Source organism: Hydractinia symbiolongicarpus, chromosome 6 (assembly GCF_029227915.1).
Source record: "Hydractinia symbiolongicarpus strain clone_291-10 chromosome 6, HSymV2.1, whole genome shotgun sequence".
NCBI classification, from domain to species: Eukaryota; Metazoa; Cnidaria; class Hydrozoa; order Anthoathecata; family Hydractiniidae; genus Hydractinia; species Hydractinia symbiolongicarpus.
The window spans coordinates 9148821-9167419 of record NC_079880.1 but is presented as its reverse complement, the minus strand read 5'-3'; the positions used below and the strand labels follow the sequence as shown (position 1 = coordinate 9167419).

Below are 18599 nucleotides of genomic sequence, written 5' to 3'. Positions count from 1 at the left end.
CCAAAAAACGTTTTTATTGAGCCGTTTCAAACATCGACTTACATTCTGATTTAATATTTTCTTCATATGCATTATTTTCCTTTTTAAGTTGCACCATCAAGGCCATAAAAATAAAATTTTACAGCGTTCTGTAGCCCGTAATCTGCTCGAAGATTACCCAAAACCGCAAACCTCAGCGTATAAGCTCGCCGATAGAGAAGCACACCACCAGATTAGCCCACCCCTTTCTTGTGTGCGTATTATTTTATCCCTGTGATTGGGTAGCTTAAGTTTTCCATCAAAACAAGTAAAACAATGATTCATAATCTTTTTTTTTGTCGTAATGGAAAAAGATTACAAAACCGGAGCGAGAATTCAACCTGGAAATCATTGACAAAAAACAAACTGAAAGTGAATACAAAGAGGCAAGCGAACGTTTTAAAGAAAGCGCTTCAGCAGAAAAGAATTATTTTAACCCATGAAAGTATCCACTTTAAGAACTTTTTTAAAATTTGTGCTTATCACAAAACGGTTTGTTGCTAATTTCATCAAAAAAGACTATGAATTGACTATGACTAAAAATATGGCAAAGAAATGAATTTTGTTGCCTAACGTTCACACGGTTTGGAAGCTAGCCGATATGCGAAACGGAATAATTCCGTTCCGCTATAAATAGTGAAATGATTCCGCTCCTCTGTTTTCCAAAAAACATGTTCACACGTCATTCCGGAACAAAACGATTCCGGAATGAAACCTATCCGCAATGTGTGAACATAGTCTAAAACGCAAATAAAACGTTTTAAAAGAAATCGACAACAACATCGATGTTTGCTCGTGAATTTTCCCGCACTTTAATTTTTAACGAAGCATTACTTTTACCTTTTGTGATATTAAAACCCGTCACGGTAAATTAGAACATAATAGCAAATCACATGATTTGTTCCAACTAATTAAAAAATAAACACAGGTTATATAAAATACAGAACATAGTTTTTAGGAGTGTATTTTAGGGCGCTTTTAAGGAAGATTGTAGATAATATAATCTGTGTATAACAGAGTAGTGTGTTGAAAGAATCAAAAAGTATCGTAAAACATTTTCCCTTTTGTTGGGTATTTATACATATTTACAAAATAACAGCGAAAAAAACTTTAATTAAAAAGCTAGTGGAAATAATTTACTAATTGTATTTTATAAATATAAATATATATATGTATTTAACTGTAAAAAAACGTATACACTACTATGCAGCGATTCTAAAAAATTCGCAATAAAAAGTAGAGGAATCACAAAATCAAATTGGAACAGGACAGTATAAAGCGTGGCGTGAAGTTGAATTTTAAAAATCTATATTTTCCGCAACTTAGAAAAGTGTAAAAATAGTAAGAAAAAGCTTTCTAAAAACTTTTTCTTCGTTTTTTCCATCTTCACTAAAATAAGCCCTTCCCTCCACAAATCTTTGTGGAGAAAAAAATTATGTCAACTTAGTAAAATCTCTCAGTATGCATTACGAAGATTTTTGTTCTGTGTTGTCTAAATATACAGACACGCGAGCCTTTATAGAAATAATTTAAACCACGATTTTAGCTACAACAGATATTCAACTTGCTTGGTCTACTGCTAGAAGCAACGGCAAGCTTTACATAATCCAAGAAGAATGTAACAGCTTTGTGTTTTGCTTTAGAAATTTTGGCGTGATTTTTTTCGTTTGTGCTTCTTATGATCTTTCAACAATCTTTTTAACCTAAGATTTTATATTTATCTAATTTCATATTTAGTTACGTCAGTAGATGTGAGAATTAATATTGTAATTTCTAAATTCCCTTATTCGTACTAATTTTCGCGTATATTAACTTTCGCGTAGAGAAAAATAATCAATTTCGCGGTTTTTAAATTTTCGCGCAAATTAGTACGAAAAGGATACTACTTTTACTCTCTTCTCATTTTTACTAAACATTGAGTATTGACGGGAGTGCAAAATCCTAGAAAAAAATTCTAAAATATTTGTTTCCAGATCGAGAAAATGTTTATGCAAATCTTTCGTTACAAAAATTCAGACTGACATGCCGTACAACATTTCCCCTCCACCTCAACAAGCCTCCATCCGCATTGAATGCACTTCATTCGCTTGCCTTGCGTTTTTATTTTTTGCAGCGTATCCGAAACCGGCTTTTTAATCACTGAATCGAGAATCTCTTCATTATTTAGTCTATCTATCAAATTCCGCGTTCTTGTTTGCTCCGTGCCTTTTTTAAACCATGCAGGTATGGATACGTTATCATCGTATATCGTTTTCTTCATATTTTCGTTATTCTTCGAAACATCAGTAAAGCGCAACTCACGCTCGTTATTATTTAACCTATTGTCGTATTGAATACTTGTATCGCTCTCAACGTTATCGTAAATGCTCCTTGCCCTTTCGTTTTTAAGCTTTGATCTAGCGGATAACATTTTGTTGGGTAATGTTTGCATGTAATAAGGATTGTACAGTCTTGGGTTTTGTTGAATGGATTCCCTTAGATCATGTCCAGACGACTTCGGTTGACGTAAAGTTTGCACATTTAAAATCGGTTGTCGGACGGGTTGCTTCATCGACTGTGAGTTTCTTAACTGAGTGATTTTATTAATTTTGTATTGGGAAGAGTTATTTGGTTTATCTGTAACCCATTCCACAGTTGGTCTTGGAAAACTAGTACCTAGATTCTCCGCATTCCGTGACTCGTCTACATGAGAAGCGGCGCTGTTAAAACTACTGATAACGCCTTTTATTTCTTCTAATTCGCGGTAGTTTGGTGGTTGAGAGTACTGTGGCAGGTTTTTCGTACCCTATAGAACACAAGAGAGATAATAGCTTATGGCACTGGTATTTTTTACACTTTGATTTCATGTTTTTGAAACTGACTTTCATAACAAGCAATGTTTTGTTATTGTTGAAGGCCTTCTTATTCTTTATCTGAATGAAAAGCACGGGTAAAAAATTCATGTGTAAGATCTTGAAGGTAAAGAAACACAAAGCAAATGAAACTCTTTTCCTCCTCATCCCTTGTACTGTGGAAAATCAAGTGAAATGCTACTAAAAGTCATTATAAGACAATATGCAGTCCCCTCGTATATAAGTCCCCTCGTATATAAGTCCCCTCGTATATAAGTCCCCTCGTATATAAGTCCCCTCGTATATAAGTCCCCTCGTATATAAGTCCCCTCGTATATAAGTCCCCTCGTATATAAGTCCCCTCGTATATAAGTCCCCTCGTATATAAGTCCCCTCGTATATAATTCCCCTCGTATATAAGTCCCCTCGTATATAAGTCCCCTCGTATATAAGTCCCCTCGTATATAAGTCCCCTCGTATATAAGTCCCCTCGTATATAAGTCCCCTCGTATATAAGTCCCCTCGTATATAAGTCCCCTTGTATATAAGTCCCCTCGTATATAAGTCCCCTCGTATATAAGTCCCCTCGTATATAAGTCCCCTCGTATATAAGTCCCCTCGTATATAAGTCCCCTCGTATATAAGTCCCCTTGTATATAAGTCCCCTCGTATATAAGTCCCCTTGTATATAAGTCCCCTCGTATATAAGTCCCCTCGTATATAAGTCCCCTCGTATATAAGTCCCCTCGTATATAAGTCCCCTCGTATATAAGTCCCCTCGTATATAAGTCCCCTCGTATATAAGTCCCCTCGTATATAAGTCCCGAAAACAAGCAATCCTGTACGCAATCCCTGATAACAAACAACCCTACATATAAGTCATAGAAATAAACAACCCTGCTTATAAACCCTGAAAACAAACAACCCTGCTTATAAAGCCTACCTTTTCCCGACTATCAAACGATCTTTTTTCCGGACTAAATTCAATTAGATTCGGCGGGCTTTGTCTAAATAAATCACACAATGTCTTGTTACACGTACTTATTTTTAAAAACGATTTTATCTCCATGACATTCACACGAAGAGAACGAAAATGACTAGTATCTGCAACAAACAACACAGTTGTTTTTCCAGCGGAAAAAACTTCCGTGTAAAATTCAAGAAACAGATTTTAAGTAATACTTTGGATACAATCAATTTTAAAAATCGGTTTTGCCTTTAAACCCAATCCAAAGAATTAAATAAATTATGGAAAGCAATCCTATGAATGTTAGATTTTATGTATTTTGCGAGAATAATTTTAATATGTGGATAAGTGATAATGGTCTGAGTTAGCTCTTCTGTCTGTTGGAAGAATTGCAAAGCATTTTTGTAAATTTTTGCGAGTTAAAAATTGAAACGTTTTCTAACAATAAACTTTCGCGAATCAAAGTTCACTATAGCAGGGTGACCACTAATAAAATGAGAACAGCAATAAGGATATTAAGGAGACTTAAGGAGACAAATTGATATTTTTAAGCATATTTCGCTGCGAAAGATAATAAAAAAAATATTTTTAATGTTACATGCTATGTTCTATGATAAGAAAATTATACATATTATACAAATATGCATATTTGAATTATGCCCTGAAAAATAGAAAATATAGGATTTTAGGTAACAGAGAAATATGTCTTATTTTACTGGTGATGAACAATCCATAACACATTTTTTTAGGTATATTTAAGTTCTTTTAAGGAGATTTTCTTTTTTTTAAGGTTATTTAAGGAATTTAAGGAGGAGTCACCCTGTATAGCTTCAACTAAGCACACCAATCTGTTTTTTAAAAAATAAGTGTCAAATCTTAATATTAGTTTTTCCAGAAAGTGAAATGATTTCTGGACGACCCTCTCGTTTCAGTAAATTAAATTAACTTACCTTGCTGCCGAAGTCACCGATCCATGTTTGTTTTCATACCATGACATGTTGGGTGACTTCTTGCTGTCGTATGTTGGCACATTACGTAAATCACTTTCGTCGTTAGTCTTGTACGATTGCACAGAACCTGACACGTCTTCGTGTTGCGAAGACGAAATTGTGGAGGAGTGTATGCTGCTAGCATTGGGAGTAACTCCTCCTTTAATGACTTTATCTGCTTTCTCTTGTAATAATTTTGAGCGCAAATAACTGTTTGAACGTTGGTCGTCGACAAAGTCAAGAAGACTTTTGCTAATACCAGGTAACCGGCTGGCTTCACGATATGCAGCTGAAGAAACAATGGTTATGGTTATATAAATGGTACAAGAACGGCAGGACCCTGTAACTGTTTTCATGAGGGATGGGGAGTAACTACCAACATAACGAAAAGAATAGTAGAAGTTTACAGAAGAAGCAATTAATTATGTGGATTACGTGAACACCTACTATAGAATCAAGAGCAAGGTTTTGCTTTTAAAACAGGGGGTTTCCTTAAAAAGTCTTCATTTCTCTTATACGTTATGTGATAAGAATTCCCGTATCTTATACGTTATGTGATAAGAATTCCCATACAGCAGTACGCCCTGCGTATTCTTCCTCAAAATGGCACAGGGTTACAGTCGTAGATTTGACAAGACAACATAGATGTCAATAAGCAATACTTTTAACACAGTGATCTTACCTGTGGCTTCTGAGCATATGTGCAGCGCACGCAGAATGTCTCCTTCGCGTTCATAAGCGTATGAATCGTTCATCAAACGCTCGCCTGCGTAAAGAAGCTTCTCAAATTCACCTGTAACGAAATAAACGAATATGAATTCTTTGGTGAAACGTTTATGCAACTACTTTGCACTGCTAACAGTAACGCATGTAGTCTACATGGCTCTACCCCTTTTTGTACAAGGTACATCAATAACCATCACAGTTAAAGATAAAGTGAATTGGGTTAGACTATAACACAGGACGATGTGATTGTTAGGAAAGAAAATCACTGGTTATCCCATTGAATTTTCTCAGTTTTCTGCAATTTGAGAAAAATATAATAAATGGATGAAAAAATTGGCATTACGAGTTCAAAGATGAACACATTGATAATAATAATATTAACCATATTTTTTTCATTTTTTTAGCGAGTATTTATTATATATAGTAATAATTTCTAAAGCTTTCTCTTTTTCTGAGCTGGTGTGAATTTTCCTGATTTACCTAAATTGCGACTAACCCTGCGAGAAGCACCCTACCTTTCAAATGATTTTCGTAACTTGGTGGCTGTGTGAGAGTAACAACTTGAGGTCTGCTGTTGAAGTGAATTAAATCATCATCTTTCACTGGCGCATTCGCTCTATTAGAATTTTCTCGCTCATATTGCAGAAAATCGTTTGCGTCAGTTTTTTGGTAATTCTCTATAACTTGATCAGCTGATTGCACAGGTCTGCTGTTAACGTCGTTTACATGGTAACCATTATGTTTGTCTCGATTTTCTTCGACGTATTTATAGTCCTTTTCCATATCGGTGGACATGTTTTCAGTCTTGGTCAGATCATCTCTGCTACGATTTAGCATGGCTTGATGTATTGACAGATTTTCAAGTTGTTTCGTCGGGGCATTGTCCGAACTTTGAGGTTCATTTCGCGTTTGGTAGGGCGAGTTAAACCCAATGTCGGCATAACATATATCGTTTAGAGAGTTCGAGTGCGATATCTTATCGTAACTGTCGGAAAGTTTCGCGTTAACGTTCTTAACTATCGGTTTTTTACCCAGAGGGTTTATATTCTTCATAGCATTGCTAAACTTTTTCTTAATAGAACCTGACCGTTTCTTAGTTAAATTGTCTATTTCGTCGAAAGAGTTTTCGAGGGAACTACCAGTCTTTGAGTATTCAAAGGTCTGACCGTTTCTAGTCGAATCCACAATGGAGTTGTCTGACAGGCTTCCATGAATACCTGTTCGTGTCATCTTACTTGATAAGTGGTTTTCAAAAACAGAAGTGTCGTCTGTTACTTCGACAGGGCGTTGTCCTTCTCTTTTCGTTTTATGCTTTTTAGGACTTCTGGGCGACATCGAAGCACCTGAACTCCTGGAGAAAGATCTCTCCACCCCATCAGTGGGGCTCAAACTGGGCGAGCTTGTGCGCGACCTGTTTTTCTTATGTTTACGATGTTTTTGTTTACGATGCGTTGGTGACTTCTGTGGTTTGTACAGAAGTTTTTCTTTTGACACGATTTCCACTAAAGATGGTGCGTTAGCTGCGTCGATGGGCACACCTGAAGAGTTTGTATAAACAACCAGCAATGGTTGGAATCGATTGCGGCGACATTTTGAGACCACGTGTTCCCACTTACTTCCAATCTAAAAAAAAAGTCATAGCTTCGTTAGTTTAAAATACGGAATATTGCTTTGGCAATGCCATGGCGTGACAATTCACGCGTGTTTATGCAATTAATAAAACACAGGGCATTTCTGCAGGCATGAATCTTGGTAAATTGTCATTCTTGAAGATTTTTTGTAAGCGTTAACTAAAGAATTTTTGGTAGTATTTATTTTCGCTTCTACGAAGTGTTAGTTTTTGCGAAAAAACTTTCGCAACCACACGAATTTAATTGAAAACAAAGTAGCAAAGAAACAAAAACAGACACAAAAAAATAAGTAAATTATATGCATATCCCTTTAGCAGGCCTAACATTACTGATGACAAAAAATGTCAAAAATTTGCTATTACCTGGAATACGACACCATAATTTACGCTGCATACTGAAAAGCTTAATCTTAAGAACGAAAAGAGCTTTTCAAAGAAATTAGGGTTCGCTAAATGACTTTGTAAGCTCTACAGCATAAGTTCAACATCATTTACGACCTTGGGGCTCCTTTAAAAGAGATGTTTCTTTTAAACACAATAATAACATGTCAATAGGTTAAAAACAATCATAGTTCACAAAACACAGACATTGGACACCCTGTGGTAAACAAGTACCAGCCAATGAACACATACCTTCTTCACGCGTGCGTCGTCAAAATACACCCACTGTTCCTCTCTTGCGTTGTAAAAGAACGAAGTATAATGTCGACCATAATATGAAACAACACCAGCCAACTTCAGTTCTAAACGTCTGTATTCATTGTCAGGAATGTTATCAAACAGCTGAAGAAAAATAACACAAAAAGAGTGATCGATACACTAAACTGTATACGCAAAATCTAATTTTATTGTTACAAACTGTAAACAAGGAAAAATTTGCATATTCTTCAGCTAAAGTAAATAAGAGCTAGCGATTCAAGTAATGCATCAGACCTGGATTTGAGTCCCTTGGCTGTTGAGGCAAAGCGGTTCGTGAGAGTCACTTAAATATATACATTCGTCATTTTTTTTAATTCTTGGAATATATAAGTCCTTTTTATACCGCATTGCGTGCGTCTCGCTACTTGCGCAGCTAAGCTACTATTTTGCATGACAGACAGACGGACAGACAGATACAGGTATTATAATACAGACTAGTCGTTAGCCTGTGGAAAACCCACGGGTTCGCCCGTCCTTTTTATACCTCATTGCGTGCGTCTTGCTACTAGCGCAGCTAAGCTACCATTTTGCGTGACAGACAGACAGACAACAGACAGACAGACATATACGGGTATTATAATATAGATAGTTGTTAGCCCGTGGAAAAATCCACGGGGCCGCCCGTCCTTTGTATATCGCATATTTCGTGTTTCCGTAACACGACTTTTTTTTCGCGCACAAACAGACAGACGAAATACGGCTATTAGAATAGAGAAGTCGTTAGCCCGTGGAAAAATCCACGGGGTCGCCCGTCCTTTATATATCACATTTCGTGTCTCCGTTACGGGACGTGGTAACCTTTTGAACAGACAGAATACGGCTATTATTAAAGAGATAAAATTTGGGAAATTAACAAGTTTCTGAAACCACAAAAATTGAGAACGCCACTACAAGTTACATTTTATACGACTACACAATTATAAACACCAACATCATTTTCAAAGGGTTCGGTGGTTTTTTGCATCCTTGAGTCTAACAGGTTGGTTGAAATAAAAAAGCAATATCTACGCTAGTCACTTACATCTATCAAATACAAACTCTGACCAATACAATCCAACACATCAGTTATATAACTCGCACTTGGACTGTCTGTGTTCCATATAATACCAACAGTCACTATGAAACAATTGTGTAATTTACAGAATGGCAAGACACTCATGCATGTCCTATCAACACAAGGGTTAGAAAAGTTCCAATTATCTAGGGATTCCTACATTAGTTTTGCATGGAACACTTTATGTTTTGTTTTTTTCAAAAAGAACACAATTTAGATCAGTTGATACTACTTTTCGTTTAACATGTCTGCGTTATTTGTTTCAAAAAATCAAACATTAAATTTTTGTTTAGTTTTTAAAAAAATTTGTTCCATGTTTGTTTTATCATGCACTGCTATTATTATTCTGAGCATATACGCACCAACATCGGGACAGTTAAGCAGAGTTGTTTGTACTGTTGTCATTGAATCTGGGGCGTTCTTGTAGTAACATCGTCGTTCATCCTACAGTGAATAAACAAACTAATAATCTTAACATAATCTTACTGCTTTTACCACTGACGTTTGACATGAACCTCCATGTCCATTTTTTCCTCCAAACAACAAATTTGTTTAAACAAACGCAAAAATATAATCAGACTATAACCGCTAATCTAAGCAAGCCTTTTGTTGTAAAATTTGTAAACATTACTGAAGATTTTTGGCAAAGACATACAGCAGATGTAAAGAAACTAATATTCAAAAAATGGCATTTTTACAAGTATTAACATAACAAAGAACTCTCCTTCCAACATGTTTTTGTGACTCGTTGTTGTATTACAAATTACACTAAAACACCGAATTTATCAGCAACTAAGGCAAAAAAAGATTTACCGGACATGGTCTTGATTCCCCAGACACTGTTGATTTTAAGACCTGCCCAAATGTTAAACTCTCACCATCATCATTTTTCATTTGATCTCTAAAAATCACAAAGAAAACCATATCAATGAAATTTCTATATACAAGATTGATTATAATATTTGTTTGTGAGAAAGCCAGGGATATTTCTCTGATTAGGCAATTTCCTTAGGGTTATTGTGATAAATGAACGTACTTAAAATACATCGTTTCAATAGATAGCACCTTATTTTCATAAAATATACTGACACAATAACTGAAGCAGCAACATAGTACACAAACTGATAAAAAGACTTCGGTTCACCACTTGCTTGACACTTGCAAAAAGTCTAAAAAAAAGATAAAAATTAAGTACAGAAAAGTAAAATACAGCACTTAGCCAAATTTGGCAGCTTGCCAAACTTATAATTTAAAAAACTTGTCCAATCCGTAAAAAAGCTATTTTAGAAAATAATGTTAAACTGGCCCATGTTGAACATTCTTGACGCTACATGGCTTTTTTAAGAATGACAAAATGTCTGCAACCATACCTGCTCAAGTATATGGAGAGCAAACTTTTGATGAGGAATGCAGTGTTTTGCTGCACATGCATCGTCTGGTTCGTCAATCGCTGTGTGGCTATGCAGTCGGTTTAATATGTTCTCCTAGCATAATATGGATAGCAAAGTTACACAATAAGGAATCAGGGTGTAGCATCTAAAATTGCCAAAAAAGACCACGTTCAGTAATTTTTTCAAATGGTTTGAAAGGTTTCTTATTAACAATCACAGCAAACATAACAGAATATTTTCGACTGAAAATATCTCTTGATAGAAATGCATTCGAAGTGAAACTAATTAGAAAGGCATGTTTAGGAAGGTATGTTGAACCAATCACAAGCTAATATTTTTTCCCGAGCTTAATCACAGTGAAATCTCCCCAACCACCGATCATTTTCATCTGAAACACGATCTTAGATCATAGTCAGGCAATTTATGAAGGTGGCAATAGCAATCAGGTTGACATGACTTTTACAACATGGTCAGGTGTTAAAAGAGGGTCAACTAATTTTTGAGCACTAAGTCCCTAATGATGTCTTCTTTGTTTGTTGACTGTCAATACTAGCCTTTAGCTTTGGATCTACTGTCAAAAATTTTTTGATTACTTACAAAGCATTCAGCAGCATCATCCATTCTTCCCAGTTGGAAACGCTGGTCATCCTATAATAACCATTTAATGTATACCATGCAAAACATTACTTCGAGAAAATGTGGCATGAACTAACGTTAAACAGGAGTCCGTCAGAATACAGCAAGGATTAATTACATAATGCGAAAAAGTTTAATTCAGTATCAATCCTCGAAGAGTCTGCAAATTTTAAAATTCAAACAAATCTAAGCACCTAATTTTTATCTTTGATTTTAATTTTTAAGATAAATACATTCTTTCATGAAAAAAAAAACTTTTCATTATTTATATAATCAATACAGTATATATTCATAGAAGAATAAGCCAATGTGACAAAAAATGGATAGTATTTTTGTTATTACTATAGCTGACATTTCTCTTTTTATTGACATTTTGATGTTATGAATAAATCTTTTTCTTACACTAAATGCATTAGCCATAGCTTGACGTAATCCGTCGGGAGCCAGAACTGCTGCATCACTGTCTTGGAATTGTTGAAATATTCTCTAAAATGCAAAAAATTGTGTTATAAAAATACCAAAACAATTATCCAAAATGCTCATTAACGTTTTCAAGCAGTTTTTTATTTCAAAATAGTCTCAACATGCCTAAAATTTGGAACAGGGCTAAATGTGTTAATGGTTATTATTATGTTTCCATTTTACGTAGGAACCCCAGACACAAGGCTATTTTGTGTTTTCTTTCTTAATAATAATTTGCTAGGCATTCACTTTATGTGTTTTAATTTATTATTGTTTGACATAATCTCTTATTAGATTAATTTGGTTCAAATTCTATATCTGTCTTTAACTTAACAATTTTTCAGGGTAGAAACTCTTGATCTTGAACCTAACACAACAAAAGTTCACAAAATAAAACATCTCCATAGTCTCCACTTCCTAAATAGTGGTATCCAGATCCAGAACAATGTAACTAACATGTTTACCTTAAGAGCACAAAATATACAAGCATCTTCCAAACAAGCATGCCCCTCTAATAACCTAAAGCTTCTTCGAAACACATTCAGATGCCATAAAACCTTAAAACAAGAAATATCTATATCTGATAACCTATATTTTTACATCTACTTGAGCATATTATACAGCTTTACAAGCAAAATAACCAAACTACAAATAAACTATACATAAAGAAACAGACAAGTAAGAACTCTCATTGACATTTTAATATTAGGTTTATGCAAGGATATCATAACACAACAATAACATAAAAAATCATATGAAAGAATAAGACAATATACTATAGCTTTCTCTTGTAATGGTAAATTGTGTTTACATGAATACTTAAGGGCAAAATTAAGTTTTGCTTTGATCATTTTGACCAGAATGCAATCAACACCAAAATGAGTGTTAGTTTGCCTATATAAATATTTACAAAAACTAGACTAGAAACTGGAATAAATTTTTGACCCCAAAATAGTCTTTGGCCCTTTGAAAATACATGGAAAACATTAAAAATGTATTGTATAATTGCGATTTCATTGTAAAGTTTTGATGAAATGTCTTTTTAGAAACTTCTATATCCTCTTGTTTTATTAATCCTTATTTTTTATGAAAATGTGACTTAAAACCACTTGTCAATTTTGATGCACTTCAGGAACAAAATTTAACATGCAGTTTTTACAATAAGTTTTAAGGTCTTCACAGGATACAACAGATTCTTCAAAGCCATATGCTAAGTAATGCTAAAGAGATGAATTAATGTGATAAACAATACACTGATTCATATTCTCATTTGTTGAAATTAACAACTCTATGTTACATATACATTCAACGTTGAATTTCAAAAACTTTGCTTTTGTCTAACCCAACATGAAACGGCAATGTCAACTCACAACGTTAAATAGCACTGGAAATATCTGCAAACAATTTATAGGTTACTAATTTCAAGTAAACAAATCCCCGACACAACCATCCAAGAAATTACAGTGCTGATAAGAAATTCAGATTTTTATATATATAAACTAATAATAATATAAAATAATAATATAAAAAATAATAATATAAAAAATAAATACATTGTAAAGTAACAACAGTAGTTATACAAAAAACGTACCTGGACACTAGCATTCAAAAAGCAATTGTTTTCTCCTGGTGCATTAAATAAACCTTTACTTGGCAAGCAAACTGACATGCGACTGTCTAATCTTGGACGCCTTGACCAATCTTGTGGCGTACTGAATGTAAAATTATCATCAAAAGTGTCTATTTCCATTGCAACATCTGTCAGCTTTCATTGATTTTTATAACTGTCAAAAAGAAATGTGTATAGGAAATAAATAAAATGATAAATCTTTATGGTGTTTATATAAATAACATATATATAAAATATTTTCAATGTCAATCAAAGAGTACTAACAATAACTTATTCTTTTCTCGTTAAAAGTGAATTATCTAATATAAAATGGATTTCGAGTGGACGTATTGAACAATTCATGTGTATAGACAGGTCTTTTAAACAAAACAACACTTTCATGAAGTGGAAATAATAGTTATTATATTAATAGGTAACAAAACAATACGTAAAAAGGAAATCTACACATTGACAGAAAATCAATTATATAAAATTAAAAATTTGGCTAACAACATTTTATAATCACATGTCCAACATGAACCTGTATTACACATAAACAAGAACTCCAGAACAACCATTTTTCTGTTTTGTAAAAATATATCATGTAAAAAATTTGTGTTATCTCCTTGTCATTAAAAAGTTTGAAAATATTTTAGACATTATTTGCAATACTTTAAATAAGTGGAAAAGGTTTAAGTTGGACATAAAAAAAAAACTTTGAACCTTTAACCACTCAGGCCATATACTGAAATTTCTTATCAATGGAAAATAAACAAATCAATTTTAAAAACAAATCATCAGTGTGATTGTAATCACCTTTTTAAGTGATAAACCAATTTTTTTTTACCAATCAAGTTTACTCTATGCAATATTACCAAATATGCTCACTGTCTGAATCAAAGAGATCCTATTGAAAAAAAAATAGAAAAAAATTGCTGCACACAAAGAGTTTACAAATGACAGGTGAATGACCCTTTGGAAAATCCACTTAATTCAGGAAGTATAACATTTATAACAGAGATAAAAGTTTGACAAAATCAACAATAAATCAGTCCTTTTGCAAAGAAAATTTCTATTGTGTACAGCTTAAAACACTATTGTTCAAAACAATAAGATCGTGGTTTAATGAGTAGTTAAGGACATTTATTCGTGTTTAAAGATTTTGGTGTATGAGCCACCAATGTACAAAATGTCTACTTCTAATGAGTAGATCTCGAAACACTTAATTTCTTATTAGAGAGCTGAAAAAAGTGGTCCTGGGATCTTTTTAAATTTTTGAAACATCTTTTCAAGATATACAGGGCTCTAAAGTTTCGCTAATTTTGCGAAATTATGACATCAAGAAGTAGCTCTAAAAAAAATAATTGCTGTGATCATTCTTAATTATAAAAATATAAGCTTGGCTAAAGACATTTACAACCTCATACCTTAGTAAAACTGTTATATGCAACATCCCACTTAAAAGTACTTGATGTTGCCATGCATAATTAGTGGATGTCTAAAATTTTAAAGAACTGATAAGATTTTTCAAAAGACATACCTACATATACCATATTCCTTGACAGCTTTTTAAGCTCTTTCATATGGAATCAATATATTTCGAAGTGGAAGGAATAAGCTTTAAGGTTCAAAAAATTTTTAATAATGTCATAAACTCATCTATTATAAAATGGATTGAGTAACCTAGATTTGAGAAACATATGCAATTTGGTGATCTCTAGCTGCATATGTGGGGATAAAGTAATTAATACCACCATCCTTTTTCATGCTGTTTGGCCTTAAAATTGTGAGCACAATGCAATGGTTTCAAAAATCTGATATAAGGTATTGACATGATAATGTACTATTGATCGATGTGGTAACATAACGTAAACAATAAAATGTTACAATATTTGTCCTTTAGTTTACAATATTAATATAATATCTGTTCATCCATCTGTCTTTATGTATTCACATAAAGACAGATGTTTCCAAAGCAAGTGTAAAACGGATTTGTTATTTTCAATCAAAAATCGCAAATAGACGCAAATAGACAACAGTTTTTTTCATGTGTAAAGGTAATTGTTTAACTTGTTTTATTTACTTTGATTGCTTGTTACTTCCAATGTGTAGAGCTCAAAACCCTAATCATAGGACCTAGTATTTTTAACTAACCAATGATTAAGGAGATATAAGGGTTTTTTTGCTGCCATTAGCAAAGGCAAAACAATGCACAAAATTTGTATTTTTAGTGATCAGTTAATTGTGTTAGTTCCTCAGTAAGGGATCGTCCCAATATGTTTGTTTGATTTTTTGTATAATTATGCAAAAACTACGAAGCACTTCGTTTCGTTAAACAAATGTCATAAAGTGCTCTGTTTAAAATAAAAAATATAAGTGATTCCAACTTGTGCAATGCATTCATAAGCCTACACACAACCATGGCAATGTGCTTGATCTGCTTATAACAAATAACAAGGAACTTATTCACAGTTATAAATGAAAGTGATTGAAAAAATAGTACCAAACTTTGGTCAGGAAACTGGGAAAGGAGGCATCACATGGTACACGAATGTTTGTTTGGGTCAAAAATGTGTTGTTCCTGTAGTGAAGAAAGGGCCATTTTATAAGATTCGTTGTGCTAGCTTGGCTGTCCAAGGAGTACGATTGTTTAATGGTCTACCAAAATCAATACGCAACCTATCTGATTGCAGCATAGACTGTTTCAAGTCGAAGTTGGATTGCTTTCTTGCTACTGTTCCTGATGAGCCACTGATACCCAATTATGTTCAGTTTCGAAAGGCCAACACGAACAGTATCATTGACATGATGAGCATTGGACTCGCCGAGTTGGATGCATGAAGATCTCACAAAATGTACTTCAAAGTATTCAAAGTAAGTATAAAAGAAGTTAATACAAACTTTTTTAATACATTATATATACAAACTTAAAGTTTTTTTTATCATACAAAATGAAATGATACAAACTTTGAACGAAGAAAATCACTATACCATCTTGAAACGAACTTCAAAAGTACCGGTGTAATTGTGTATAATTATGTCAATACGAAACCAGAAGCAAAAGAATTAAACCAAGTTTTTGGACACCTATACAAAAAAAATGATACGAACTTCAAGTTAAGTAAAATTACTATACAAACTTAAAACGAACTTCAAAAGTACTGGCGTAATTGCACATAATTATTTCAATATGAAACCAGAAATAAAAAAAAGTCAAATATACTAAGTTGGCTTCTTTGAAAAGACTAGCAAAATTGCGTGTTCATAGGTTCAATCTACAGCAATCTCTTAGCTCCTACGATCCTGTTTTCATGATTTTTAAAAGATGTACAGCAATCTTTTCGCTTTATACAATCCCGTTTTCATGATTTTTAAACGATTTACGATCTCTTAGCTCCTACGATCCCATTTTTGATTTCTAAACGATATACAGCAATCTTTTCGCTTTATACAATCCCGTTTTCATGATTTTTAAACGATATTTTCGCTTTCTACGATTCCGTGGAGATAATCCCTAAAGACCTTAGATAATATTTTTGAAAGATGCCATTGACATCAGTCGAAATGCATTGATGTTGTACCCTAACGTTAAAAAATAAATGAACACATCCACTATGCCTGCCACAGGACACTTGTCAAAGATATATTTTTTCAAAACATTTTTTTACTATTGCCTCTATTGTGTAGAACTTGAAATGCCGATCAAAATAATGCATAGAAAAATGAGATAGATATAGGAAGATATATATAAGGGTTATAAGGAGATAAAAGAGTTTTAAATTTTGCTGACGTCAGCAAGGACCTGTCAAAACAGGAAAAACACTTTGGCAAACGGTTACAGAGATATTGATGTTCAAAGGTTTTTTGATGTCACCAATCCGTCCATTGGGAAACTCAATCCTGGGCCTAGGTCTTGGAAATTACTCAGATTGGTCCCAGGGTGTCCCTAATTACCTATGTGGTGACAAATGACTGACATCACCACCTCGTTTCGTAGTTATTTGGCCTTAGAATTATAACTACATTGTAATGGCTTCAATAATTTAGATTAAGATATTATCGTTAACCTAGTGTTATTGACATTGTAAAGTTAAATTTGTCAATTAACATTTGAGACATGTATTATTGTCAATTAACATTTGAGATATGTATTTTTCGACGATATCAAAAGAAAAAAGTGCATGTTGAAATAATTGTCCCTCACCAAACACACTGACGCATCATCATCATTCTTGGATTAACGTCCGTTTTCCATGCTAGCATGGGTTGGAACAAGGTATATTAATGACCCTCTTCCAATCTGATCTAGTCTGTGTTAGATCTAAACTCAACTTCCTCTGTATCAAGTCTGTCCTTATAACCTCCTGCCAAGTCTTTCTCGATCTGCCTCTGGGCTTTGCCCCAGGAACTATCAAGTCTCTACACTTTCATACCCAATTATCCTCCTCCATTCTTTCCAAGTGCCCCAGCCAATTCAATCTTCTTATCTGGATAACATCTTTAATTCTACAGAGACTTAGCCTGCTTCTTAGCTCATCTGAACTCTTTCTGTCTCTCAGACTGGCGTTACACATCCACCTAACCATTCTCATATCATTCCTTTCTAAACAATCAAGATCTTCCTGCTTCACTGCCCATGTCCCACTACCGTACAACATAACACTTCTTACACAGGCCTCATATAACCTACCTTTTACCTCAATTGACAGGACTCTACTAGTCAACAAAGGAAGTAACTCTCTGAACATTTTCCAAGCAGAACCTATCCTGCAAGTAACACTTCTTCCAACACCCCCTTCACTGCCCAACATATCACCTAGGTAACAGAAGTTCTCAACCATCTTTAACGAGCCACTGTTGTACATCATTTAAGCTGGAAATACTTCATTCTCTATAATCTCACCTTTGCAACGCTTGCATACAAACTGAATATCAGCTCTTAACCTTCCACTAATACTACTGCACTTCTTATGTACCCAATGCTTGCAAGTCTGACAAAAAATTGAGTTACTACCAACCCCTTTCCTGCAAACTCCACAAGGCTACTTTCCAACTACAAGGTCACACTTGGCTGCAATGCGCTACTAAACATGACTTTAGATTTTGCTGTGTTTACCTTTAGCCCTTTCTCTTCTAGTCCTTTCTTCCACTTCTCAAACTTTTTAACTAATTCTTCCATCGACTCTGCTATGAGAACTAAATCATCTGCATACAATAACTCCCATGGACAACCTGTTCTGAACTCCATCGACAGCGCTTCTAAGACTAGAACAAACAACAAAGGACTAAGTACAGAACCCTGATGTACACCAACATGAAAAGGGAAGAATTATTAGCATAGAGACGCACTGGCATGATGTTCTTCTCACTACTTATTCAAGCAAAACAAACTTAGCTACATAAGAATGCACATAGCTAGCTAGCTACATACACTTTGACTACACTTCCTCTAATTTAATTTCAGAAAAAAACCTTCTTTTTTATAACTAGCTAGCTATATTTAGCAACCCATGCATTATTTTCAATAGTTAGCTAGCTAGCTATATTGTGAATAAAATACCCAGCTAGTTAGCTAAACAAATTAGAG

General features: G+C 34.1%; 1 protein-coding gene across 1 annotated transcript; it reads right to left on the bottom strand.

The window, feature by feature from the left end:
• Positions 1-656: 656 nt before the first annotated feature.
• Positions 657-13187, bottom strand: LOC130647964 (inactive ubiquitin carboxyl-terminal hydrolase 54-like). The gene is made up of 15 exons (XM_057453976.1): positions 12995-13187; positions 11868-11960; positions 11344-11427; positions 10903-10953; positions 10285-10398; positions 10004-10083; positions 9728-9815; positions 9277-9358; positions 8882-8976; positions 7795-7944; positions 6047-7154; positions 5488-5598; positions 4767-5094; positions 3793-3856; positions 657-2803 (listed from the first exon to the last, which is right to left on the bottom strand). Exons 1-15 carry the CDS (start codon positions 13151-13153, stop codon positions 2021-2023), a joined length of 3390 nt encoding a protein of 1129 aa, XP_057309959.1. The 5' UTR covers positions 13154-13187; the 3' UTR covers positions 657-2020.
• Positions 13188-18599: the final 5412 nt, after the last annotated feature.